This window comes from Schistocerca nitens, chromosome 6 (assembly GCF_023898315.1).
Source record: "Schistocerca nitens isolate TAMUIC-IGC-003100 chromosome 6, iqSchNite1.1, whole genome shotgun sequence".
Classification (NCBI taxonomy): domain Eukaryota; kingdom Metazoa; phylum Arthropoda; class Insecta; order Orthoptera; family Acrididae; genus Schistocerca; species Schistocerca nitens.
The window spans coordinates 577,309,502-577,322,683 of record NC_064619.1 but is presented as its reverse complement, the minus strand read 5'-3'; the positions used below and the strand labels follow the sequence as shown (position 1 = coordinate 577,322,683).

Genomic DNA, 13,182 nt, shown 5'->3' with positions numbered 1-13,182 from the left:
CCCAATTCAGATCACTGCGAGGCAACAATGGATGGGCGAACAAAATTTTCCCCCCGTGTCCTAACGGCGTTCTCGCAGCTTCACTGCCGTGTATACGTGGCTCCATGGCTCCATTGTTTCACATGTTTGTGCTGCTAAAGAAGCACGAGGAAAAGACATTCCAAGCTCGAGATAATAAATTTCTTGTCTGTATACTATCTTACTACCAAATCCTCGCCAGCACCGGTTCCCCATCAGATCGCCGAAGCTAAGCATTGTCGGACTTGGCTAGCATTTGGATGGGTGACCGCCTGGCCAACGGAGTGCACTCAGCCCTTGTGAGGCAAATTGAGGAGCTACTCGACTGAGAAGTAGCAACCCCGCTCACGAAAACTGACACCGGCCGGGAGACCGGTGTACTAACCACGTGCTCCTCCATACTCGCATCCAGTGACGCCTATAGGGTCAGGAAGACACGGCGGTCGGTTAGTACCGCTACGGTCTTCCGAGACCTGTTCTGACGGAGTTCAGTTTAGCATCCTATCTTAGGCGTCGAAGGCGCACGGTCGCTGACACTATTCTGGACACCTGACAATAAATCTTTGGAAATCTATTGAATCAATTTTAACCAAGCATTATGAGTTAGGCACATAGAACTATTTCTTTACGCAGAGAGGTCTCAGACTTTTAATTTGTAACTGACATTGGTGGTAAAATTTTAAAGTGAGAGTTTTTGAACTAAATGGGTGTATATTTTTCAGGAATGCGGCTCGGTCTGTTGCAGACCAAGATCGGACTGGCGTACCTCATGTCCAAGTTTGAGGTGCAACGCTGTGAGCAAACCATAGTGCCAATGAAGTTCAGCACTGTGTCTCAGGTCATAATGCCCGTCAGTGGGGTGCAATTGCGTTTGGCTATGAGGAAATAGATGCTGCAGGCCTTAGCTGTAATGTGTGAGAAAAGTGTAACAATTGTCATCAGAAAATGCAATCGAAATATACAGCTCTTCTGTTGATCTGTGCCATCTCTGCTGCATTTAAATATTTGTATGTATCCTAATGCTTACTTAATAAACTATTTGTTATTATTTATTACGAAATATTTATTTGTATTGTCGTTTTGTGTTAAGTTCGATGAGGATTGTCACTTCCACCCCCTTCGTGTATGAGTAGCACCAGAAATTTCATAAAGTTTTATTGATAGTAGTCTGACTTGAAAAATTAAATTACATTAATGCACTGCGAAGCAACACCAAAAAGCTGGCTCTGTTTATTTGCAGGACTGAGTCAGGTGTATACATGACCGTATATCGTATCATCAGCAGATGAAGGAAAGCGTATGTTGCCTCATTCCAGTAGTCCAGGTAATTTATCACCCGAGTGAGATGAACTACTGGTCAGAATACTGGATAGAAGAAGCAACGTACGTAGGCATTTAACATAAAATTACAGCAAAGGATACACAGAAACACACACACACACACACACACACACACACATACAAAAACACACACACACACACACACACACACACACACACACACACACACCAACATACACGTAAGCGTATACAGGGTTGTCAGAAACAGTCTCAAAAGCTTGTTAGAAACTTGCAGGGTGGGTTGTGCCGAGGAATAATCGCTAAGCAAAAAATTCTGTAATTTGCGCCTTTTCCGATGTAATTACGGTAGCATTGAAGTCAGCCAATCAGGTCGTTGTGTGCACGAATTCAAGTGGACAGCCAGACAAAATTTGTGGCAGTTGTTCTCACAGCATAGATGATGACGCAAGATGCTGCTGAGTCTTTGTCTCTGGTTCAATCTTTACTGCCGTCTCATGTACAGTTTACGTAGCGCTCCCTTGTTGGATTTTAGGAAACGAAACGAAGAACGCGTTTGGCGACACCGTCTCTGGCGAACGGCTTGAATAACGAGCGCAAACTTCTGGTTGGCTAACTTCAAGGCTAATCAACTCGGAAAAGGCGCAATGTATCGAACTTTTTTTCCTAACTATTACTTCTCATTACAAACTACCCTGGACCACACTTACAAGTTTTTCACATTGTTTCTCACTACCGTGTATGATACCTTCACTCGCTGTTATACACTCCTGGAAATGGAAAAAAGAACACATTGACACCGGTGTGTCAGACCCACCATACTTGCTCCGGACACTGCGAGAGGGCTGTACAAGAAATGATCACACGCACGGCACAGCGGACACACCAGGAACCGCGGTGTTGGCCGTCGAATGGCGCTAGCTGCGCAGCATTTGTGCACCGCCGCCGTCAGTGTCAGCCAGTTTGCCGTGGCATACGGAGCTCCATCGCAGTCTTTAACACTGGTAGCATGCCGCGACAGCGTGGACGTGAACCGTATGTGCAGTTGACGGACTTTGAGCGAGGGCGTATAGTGGGCATGCGGGAGGCCGGGTGGACGTACCGCCGAATTGCTCAACACGTGGGGCGTGAGGTCTCCACAGTACATCGATGTTGTCGCCAGTGGTCGGCGGAAGGTGCACGTGCCCGTCGACCTGGGACCGGACCGCAGCGACGCACGGATGCACGCCAAGACCGTAGGATCCTACGCAGTGCCGTAGGGGACCGCACCGCCACTTCCCAGCAAATTAGGGACACTGTTGCTCCTGGGGTATCGGCGAAGACCATTCGCAACCGTCTCCATGAATCTGGGCTACGGTCCCGCACACCGTTAGGCCGTCTTCCGCTCACGCCCCAACATCGTGCAGCCCGCCTCCAGTGGTGTCGCGACAGGCGTGAATGGAGGGACGAATGGAGACGTGTCGTCTTCAGCGATGAGAGTCGCTTCTGCCTTGGTGCCAATGATTGTCGTATGCGTGTTTGGCGCCGTGCAGGTGAGCGCCACAATCAGGACTGCATACGACCGAGGCACACAGGGCCAACACCCGGCATCATGGTGTGGGGAGCGATCTCCTACACTGGCCGTACACCACTGGTGATCGTCGAGGGGACACTGAATAGTGCACGGTACATCCAAACCGTCATCGAACCCATCGTTCTACCATTCCTAGACCGGCAAGGGAACTTGCTGTTCCAACAGTACAATGCACGTCCGCATGTATCCCGTGCCACCCAACGTGCTCTAGAAGGTGTAAGTCAACTACCCTGGCCAGCAAGATCTCCGGATCTGTCCCCCATTGAGCATGTTTGGGACTGGATGAAGCGTCGTCTCACGCGGTCTGCACGTCCAGCACGAACGCTGGTCCAACTGAGGCGCCAGGTGGAAATGGCATGGCAAGCCGTTCCACAGGACTACATCCAGCATCTCTACGATCGTCTCCATGGGAGAATAGCAGCCTGCATTGCTGCGAAAGGTGGATATACACTGTACTAGTGCCGACATTGTGCATGCTCTGTTGCCTGTGTCTATGTGCTTGTGGTTCTGTCAGTGTGATCATGTGATGTATCTGACCCCAGGAATGTGTCAATAAAGTTTCCCCTTCCTGGGACAATGAATTCACGGTGTTCTTATTTCAATTTCCAGGAGTGTACATACCGTCACAGGTATGCAGCGTTGTAGCTATACACAAGAGAAGAGAGAGATCAAAAATTGGAAGGGAATCGATGGTATCTATAAAAATAGTCATAGGGTAGCGTTCTGGGCTCTAACTAAGCGAACAACTTCCTATACAGCCTAAAAACACGTACTCTTACCCACATTAAAAAATGAACGTCTTAATTCACCTGATATTTGTGTGCTTGAAGATTCAGCTTGACCTGTAGTCAGTACTCACTCCATTCCGCTTGTTTTGCGTCAAAAGAACGGAAGGGACGAGGAGACACCTCGCCGATTGCATTTTTATGCTTCAGTTGTTGTTGATTTCTGGGTTTGTTGTGCGTCCATCGAACTGTTGACAGCAGTGAGCAGTGAGATAATTTGCTGGCTCTCAGACTTAACCAGTGCAGTGAGTGATTGTTCTTCAGAAGTTCCCACTTAAAGACAATGTAATATATACTCACAAAAAATTATGAAACGCTTCACAGATTTCCTACAAGTGTCACAGTTACCCATCAGACTCGTCGCCGCTGGTTATCTGATGTGTGGCTGAGGTGCCCAAGAAAGACAACCATACATCTACAAAAAGGTAACACATTAATAAGTTTATTTACAATATTTACCCTTATCAATTGAGAAGTACATTACTGGCCATTAAAATTGCTACATCACGAAGATGACGTGCTACAGACGCGAAATTTAACCGACAGGAAGAAGACGCTGAGATATGCAAATGATTAGCTTCTCAGAGCATTCACACAACGTTGGCGCCGGTGGCGACACCTACAACATGCTGATATGAGGAAAGATTCCAACCGATTTTTCATACACAAACAGCAGTTGATCAGCATTGCCTGGTGAACCGTTGTTGTGATGCGTGGTGTAAGGACGAGAAATGCGTAACATCACGTTTCCGACTTTGATAATGGTCGGATTGTAGCCTATAGCGATTGCGGTTTATCGTGTCGCGACACTTCTGCTCGCATTGGTCGAGATCCAATGACTGTTAGCAGAATATGGGATCGGTGGGTTCAGGAGGGTAATACGGAACGCCGTGCTGGATCCCAACGGCCTCGTATCACTAGCAGTCGAGATGACAGGCATCTTATCCGCATGGCTGTAACGGATCGTGCAGCCACGTCTCGATTCCTGAGTCAACAGATGGGGACGTTTGCAAGACAACAACCATCTGCACGAACAGTTCGACGACGTTTGCAGCAGCATGGGCTATCAGCTCGGAGACCATGGCTGCGGTTATCCTTGACGCTGCATCACAGACAGACGACGACCCTGGGAGCACGAATGGCAAAACGTTCTTTTTTCGGATGAATCCAGGTTCTGTTTACAGCATCATGATGGTCGCATTCGTGTTTGGCTACATCGTGGTGAACGCACATTGGAAGCGTGTATTCGTCATCGCCATACTGGCGTATCGCCCGGCGTGATGGTATGGGGTGCCATTGGTTACACTTCTCGGTCACCTCTTGTTCGCATTGACGGCACTTTGAACAGTGGACGTTACATATCATATGTGTTACGACCCGTGGCTCTACCCTTCATTCGATCCGTGCGAAACCCAACATTTCAGCAGGATAATGCACGATCGCATGTTGCAGGTCTTGTACGGGCCTTTCTGGATACAGAAAATGTTCGACAGCTGCCCCGGCCAGCACATTCTCCAGATCTCTCACCAATTGAAAAGGTCTGGTCACTGGTGGCCGAGCAACTGGCTCGTCACAATACGCCAATCACTACTCTTGATGAACTGTGGTATCGTGTTGAAGCTGCATGGGCAGCTGTACCTCTACACGCCATCCAAGCTCTGTTTGACTCAATGCCCAGTGGTATCAAGGCCGTTATTACGGCCAGAGGTGGTTGTTCTGGGTACTGATTTCTCAGGATCTATGCACCCAAATTGCGTGAAAATGTAATCACCTGTCAGTTCTAGTATAATATATTTGTCCAATGAATACCCGTTTATCATCTGCATTTCTTCTTGGTGTAGCAATTTAATGGCCAGTAGTGTACATAAAACTGAAATGCTGTAGGTCTTCATAAGATGCTTAGTTACACAGTGAGATTCAGCTGTCCGTACCACTGGGCATGATGCTGTAAACAGAGTACACCATCGCCGGCGCTCCTATCTGCGATACAGCGTCAAGGGTCTCCGAGCTGATAGTCTATGCTGCTGCAAACGTCGTCGAACTGTTCGTGCAGATGGTTGTTGTGGTGTCACCGCCAGACACCACACTTGCTAGGTGGTAGCTTAAATCGGCCGCGGTCCATTAGTACATGTCGGACCCGCGTGTCGCCACTGGCAGTGATCGCAGACCGAGCGCCACCACACGGCAGGTCTCGAGAGACTGACTAGCACTCGCCCCAGTTGTACGGACGACATTGCTAGCGACTACACGTACGAAGCCTTTCTCTCATTTGCCGAGAGACAGTTGGAATAGCCTTCAGCTAAGTCCATGGCTACGACCTAGCAAGGCGCCATTAACCATATCTGGAGAGAGTCTCACTTGTATTATCAAGAGAAATGTACCATAATTAATTAAAGTTAAGTATACGAGAAGCTCCGTTCTTTTCTTTGTAGCATTCATAAAGTATCCTGTTTCAGACTTAACGCAAGACGGCGTGAGTTTACGCGTGCCCTTTCGGCTACTTCTCAGTGTGGCGTAGCTAGCTTGTTACGCCACAACAGTTGTTGTCTTGCAAACGTCCCCATCTGTTGACTCAGGACTCGAGACGTGGCTGCACGATCCGTTACAGCCATGCGGATAAGATGCCTGTCATCTCGACTGCTAGTGATACGAGGCCGTTGGGATCCAGCACGGCGTTCCGTATTACCCTCCTGAACCCACCGATCCCATATTCTGCTAACAGTCATTGGATCTCGACCAATGCGAGCAGCAATGTCGCGACACGATAAACCGCAATCGCGATAGGCTACAATCCGACCTTTATCAAAGTCGGAAACGTGATGGTACACATTTCTCCTCCTTACACGAGGCATCACAACAAAGTTTCACCAGGAAACGCCAGTCAACAGCTGTTTGTGTATGAGAAATCGGTTGGAAACTTTCCTCATATCAGCACGTTGTAGGTGTCGCCACCGGCGCCAATCTTGCGTGAATGATCTGAAAAGTTAATCATTAGTATATCACAGTATCTTCTTCCTGCCGGTTAAATTTCGCGTCTGTAGCACGTCATCTTCGTGGTGTAGCAATTTTAATTGGCCAGTAGTGTAGATAAACATCCAGCCCATTTTTGTTGTTCTGGATGGGAGATACGCGGAAGTTACGAGCTGCCAAATGACGCCATGGACTGTACTAACCAGGCAGACCAGTAACGACAGATTGACGAGTGAGTACCAAGTCGTCATGCGTCATCCCCAAGCCGAAATGCTGATCGAGTAATGGTATCTGATGGTCGACATCGTCCAATAAGAGGCGGATCATCGGTGTCAAAGCCATATTCACCAAAATTATTTTTGCACCATAGCCAAGTGTTCTTGTAGTAAACTATTCCATTTCCCTCAATGAACCACAGGATAAACTAATCACTTGTATACAGATGGAAACACATGGATCTTAAGAATTAGCCTTTTAGAATCTTTAATATTCATCATAACGATGCACTAAACCTCAATGGGCATGTTACTTTTCAGATCTCGAAATATTCTTCTTGAAAGTTGTATTAGTCTTGCTGTAAATATAGGATGTTGGTATCTGTAGTGGTAGAGACTGGAGCTGTTAAATTTCAAGCAATACCCTACCATTGTTCAGAAAATAGTCTTCTCCTGGATAGTTGTGAAACAGAAATTTTCTTTTTTGTCTTACTGTATTTTTGTCAGCCGTTTCCGTAACTAAAAGAATAATGCCACGTTTGTATGACAAGTGATATCTGTCTTCAGGTACGTGACAGGTAATCTTCTGATAATTTAAAATATCTTCTTGTACAAACTAAAATTGGCTTCTTGCCAAATAAGGAAAAATAAGAAATAATAATTATATTGAAATAAGATAGTTCTGTAAGTTTTACTGCTTTTTCCATGTTCTTGTGATACGTTGTTTTGTGCTAAATATGCACTTAAATAGATTGATTTACATCTGCACCAGAATTTTCAACATGTTAACATACGTGTCATCGTAATCTCTTTGCCCTCTTATTTTTGCACGTTCATTTTCCATATATGCACAGTATTCTTCAAGTGTTCCGTGCAGTGGTGCGACCGAAAATCGAAATGGTGGCATATTGCTTCCTACGAGGGTATCGTATTTTTACTGATCTGGTTAATTCCATGATGTCGACGTCGTGCCGAACCGTGCTGTCAGTTATGGCTAGTGTGCTTCGCATGTGTGTCCTGATCAATCCACCTGCACCACTTGTTAACCTACGCTTTAAGGTGTTCACGCTACCACATCTCGGACCGGTGGGTGTGCTGCTCAGGTGGATTTTGTGGAGTTTCTCATTGGTTGGAACTGTGTCGTTGATGCTTAGATACCACCTATACCGGACGCGTGACGGAAATACAGAGCTATGGATATTTCACCAGTGGTATTCCACTTTGCTTTCCGGTAATTTTCAATGACTGTGTTTTATCTACCATCTGGTGTGAGATTACTATAGATTTTCGCGTTCGTATAATGTGATTGGATGTTGTCAGCTTATCGTATGTAATTGAACTCGCAGTAGTAGAGTCTAATATGGCGAAAGGTTATTGGTATCAATGCTCCGTTAATGGATGGCATAATACTGCATGGCTTCCAATTTAGCATTAATTCTTAATTAAGCTCGGTGTGTTATTGTTATAGATTATGCGTACGGTTAATTAGTAAGGTGCGACAGTTATGGCTGTCAGTGATGAGACCAATCGTTTCTCGTGAGGTTGGCGAGGTCAATCTTGGAAAGCTTACTTTGAAAATGTGGCCTCTGAGGACGTACCAACAGAACGCTTTCTGTATGCTGTCTGCTAGGTGAGCCGGCCGCTGTGGTCGAACGGTTCTAGGCGCTTCAGTCTGGAACCGCGCTGCTGCTACGGTCGCAGGTTCGAATTGTGCCTCGGGCATGTATGTGTGTGATGTCCTTAGGTTAGTTAGGTTTAAGTAATTCTAAATCTAGGGGACTGATGACCTCAGATGTTAAGTCCTATTGTGCTCAGAGCCATTTGAACTATTTGCTAGGTGATTTGAGACCGGTAGGATTTGGCCTAGGTAGAACGTTCTGCTCGCCATAGGTATTCTGAGTATGTGTTCTCTTTGCAGGAGATCAAATGCACGTTGTGGCTCTGATCTTGTGTGACATGTTTGTCCAGTATTTTGTCGCCATGCTGTCGGGAGATTTAAAAGTGCAATCTCCCACGTAGCTGTGAGTGGCCCGTGGGGCGCTGGGTGTGATCAACGAAGGTGACGTCAATATCGCACAGAACATCGAAAAACAGCAAAAAAACGTATTTATCTGTTTCCATGGTAAACGTACGTATGAATGGAGTTGAGATGATGCCAAAACGTCTTCGGTTTGTCCTCTTCTAAGGGCCAATTAGTTTTGCGACAGCTGATTCCAGAGCTCTCTTCACAAAATCCTTCACAGAAATGCCGATCAAGGAAGGAAGAGTACTTCGCAGCGTGTTAAAAAAAATCCTTGTTAGGGTTAAGGTTGTTATCAACCGACCGGTTCCATGGATGGACCATCGCTATATTTCTGTTTGCATGATAGTTACTGTCATCTAGCTATGCTAAACCGACTTTCCAGTTGAGGAACCCGCCACCATCTTAGTTCGATAGTAGTAGTTTACAGTGAAGACCTGATGTACATGAATGAAGGAAACTGCGTTATTTGATGCAGCGTCAGGTTCAGATTGAATAGTGTGTGGTATTAACGTCGATTATTCCAGGTCTGCCAATAGCGAGTCAAACGAAACAAGTGAAAAGCGCAGACACCAATGACTGCTTTTGTGAACTATGTTAAATTCGATCAGTGCAAGATACGAGTCAGTGCATGACACGTAGGATGTGGGGTTCATGAAAATTCGACTGGATTTAGGAAGAATACTAAAACATACTTTTGATTTAATTGCAGACAGACTGTACCCCTGCGTTACGGATGCAATGGCAATTCAATTATATTATAAAGTTGTCTAAAGTTCACTTAATTTCATAATAATGTCATTTTAGATTTTACTGCACTTCAGTATTGGTCTAATTAAGTTCAATTTACGTTCAACATTCTTCGTTCATATCAAAATTAATTTTCATTTAAGCATCCTTCTATTTTCTTAATCATGCTGTGTGGACGTATTCAGATCCATCCAGACGTTGTATACTAGAATAAGAGGTATTTAATCACGAAATTTCGGATTTGCATCTAATGGCCCATTCATGGAATTTAACTGTTCAATTGATGTAAATGGGTATCCATGAACGGATCTTTACCGAAAGTAATTCAGAATTTCTTGCTGGCGGTACTTCAGAAATAAACACTATACACTGGAATGAAGGTTACTTGACTTCAGTTTCAAATTTTAAACATTTCAATTCGAGACTAAAGTTAACTGGTCCTTTGATGGCAACCTTACCCTAAATATAAAGTAGTTGAGGAAGAAGAATGTCAAATCAGTTCTGAGATGCTCCTCCCCTCCCCCCTCTCCGCCATTTATAGCCAATCAGTGCTAGGAACTGTATGACTAGAACCATTATAAAAGAATGAAACCACGGCTACCTGAGTTACTTACACGAAGCACACCAGGTCCACTTAAGAAATCCACAGAGTTTTGAATGTGGTATGAACATTTTACTAGAATTGGTCTCAATAAGGAAGCAAGATGTTTACTTCAATAATATGTATGCACAGCAATATTGCTTATTATTGGCCATAACGATAGACCTTCTTTATAAATTGTAGGTTGGCCGTAAAGTGTGGGTGGAGAGCAAACATGGATCTTAGTGTCTTGATAGCTTGAGAAAATGGAGAAAAAATCAGGAGTGCAGAGTTATTTGCTATGCTATAGAGGTACAGTTGATCTTCTGACGGGAAATCCTATTCATACCGTAAACTCTACCAGCAAAACATTGTTCTCTCTCCACTCCTATCATAACCTCGGTCAGTACTGCATCCAAAAACCATCAAAGAAAAATTATTATTATAGACCAGTAATAATAATACACTAGATGTAAGAGAGACCTCTGTAAGAGCTTTTTACTGATATTAAAAACATAATAGAAACTTCATGTTTCTCATTCGAGTCACCCGAAAAATGAAGAGTGAAAGCAATTCACGTCGAAATATTGCTTGTGTGGGTGCAGACAAAGATGCATAAGAACACAAAGAAACAATGTTAATGTTAAATGATGAAAAAAGCTTTCCATAGTTATAAGAGCCGATGAAGGTAACACTATTATTATCGTAAGTAAACAACAGTATGTATGAAAAGTAAATGAGTTCATAAATAATTATGATATCGTGGCACTTCCAATAAGTTTGGTACTGATGTGACAAAAATGACAGACGTATTGAGCAAAAAACATTCGAGTGAAACACTGATTGCTTTATCCACACATGAGATCTTGCAAACCGTAGGTGAAACTGAACATGTAATTCCAACTTCCTGGAATTCTCTGAGGCGTTCGGGTCTGTACAACATCGTCGACTAATATTGTCACTGACTTTATGAATGTTTGAGAATTAGTATGCAGTACTCTATAGTGGAAGACAAGTCCCCAACAGAAAAGAAAGAAAAATCGAACGTGCTTCAAGAATGTGTAATATTACTTCTGATACTCTCAGACTACATAAACAATTAGTCAAATAGGAACAGCAGCATTATAAGATGGTTTACTATGTTGTGGTCGCTGGGGAAGTACAACTGTACTGCGATCATAGGAAAATGCAGAAAGACCTGGACAAAAGATCTGGACAAAATTTCATTTTGATGTAATAAATGGCAGCTCTCTTTTTATATTAATTATACTGAATCTTTCCTTAATACCGAGCTGTCATTCCAAAATAACAGTATACTCGGAACTCATTACAAACAGTATTACACAAGTATTCTACACTTTCACTTCAAGATGTTCCCCTAGGCATTCAGAACTTGTGTATTCTCTTCTTCACCGGGCGGGGTAGCCACGTGGTCTGGGGCGTCCTGCCACGGTTCGCGCGGCTCCTCCCGTTGGAGGTTCGAGTCTCCCTCGGGCATGGCTGTGTTGTCCCTAGTGTAACTTAGTTTAAGTTAGATTAAGTAATGAGTAAGTTTAAGGACAGATGACCTCAGCATATTGGTCCTATAAGATCTTACCACAAATTTTCTTCTTCCACTTCAAATGTTCTCATTTCCTCTGCTCATTTTGGGGCCACGTAGTCATCAGGCGTCGGCTTCTTGTTCTTCTAACAACTTCTCATCCCAGTATCAGACTTTTGTGTTCTTGTCACCTTCAAACTTGTCAATACTACTATAATTTCTGCGATCTATCGTATCACATATTTCTTGTTCCACTTCTTTATCACTACCATGTTTCTTACATGGTCTTTCCAGGAAATTATTGCTGATCCTCTCCAGAAATTCATCTTTAACAGTTTCAGCTTGTTTATATGTCTCTAATTAGCTGTTCAGGTCTCCGCTTCATACCAGACAAAAGTGGATAAATTCAAGGTAATGCCAATAATAAAGAGAAAGAACCCCATAGAATCCCATTACAAGATATGTGGTGAACATCTTGATCATATTTGTGCATAATACTATGGTGCGGTATAAAAAGGGACTGCAGCACAGACATTACATATCGTCTGTGAATGTACTTGCTATACTATCTAGTTTGTTATTGTAACTGATATAAACCTACTCAATTATTCTGTTCTTGGATAACAGAATAGTAAATTAGCGGCTGTCAGAAAAGCCGTTGTCGTCTTTAAATAGTGTTTCTACCAGAATGCTCTATATGCTTCCTGTGTGTCAGATGTAAGTCCAGCTTGTATAAACACAGCATTCACTGTCTCTCTGTCATACTACGCAATAAGTTAGTCAAATAACAAGCCACAGCTTTAAAGTAACAGATAAATAAAGAGTGGTAATATAATATATGAAAGCTACTCGGAAACCACTGTGAAAAATCAAAAATATTTGTTTGCAACAGGTAGCTGCATCTTCCAGCTACTTTTCCACAGTTGCAGTTCCGACTTAGACCTCTGTCGTAGCGTTGTACCAGCTTTCCAGTGCCGTCGTCATAAAAGGCAGCCGCTTGTGCTTTCCGCCAATTTTGTACGCTAGTCTGAAGCTCTTTGTCTGTGTCAAAATATTGTCTTCATAGCCAGTGGTTCATGTGAATAGAGCTGAAACTCAGGGAGAGACAATTAAGGGCTGTGTGGAGGGTGATCACTTCCCATCGAAAACGCTGCAAGAGGATCTTCATTGCCCTTGTAGAGTGCGGCCGAGAATTGTCATGAAAAAAGAAGCGCATGGCAGTTATGTTATGTGGTTGCATGACATCAGGCGAACACCCTTACCAGGCTCTCAAACTTAGCAGGTGACACTGTTTACCTATGACTCTTTACGTGCTCACTGTGAGCTCAGAATAGAAAAGAGCGACGTGACGCGCTCGATGGGCATATTAGAGACACTACCCAACACATCTGTGCAAAGCTTCATTCGAGTTTCACTGTGGTTTACATTTCGC

At 44.1% G+C, this 13,182-nt stretch overlaps 1 protein-coding gene across 2 annotated transcripts in view; it reads left to right on the top strand.

The window, feature by feature from the left end:
• The window catches only part of LOC126262241 (probable cytochrome P450 6a13), a 282,234-nt gene extending 281,164 nt beyond the window's left edge, over positions 1-1,070 (top strand). For both annotated transcript variants that reach the window (XM_049958715.1, XM_049958716.1), the window contains exon 8: positions 741-1,070. In XM_049958715.1, coding sequence (XP_049814672.1) covers positions 741-907 — 167 coding nt within the window. In that variant the 3' untranslated portion in view covers positions 908-1,070. The remainder of the gene's footprint in view (positions 1-740) is intronic.
• Positions 1,071-13,182: the final 12,112 nt, after the last annotated feature.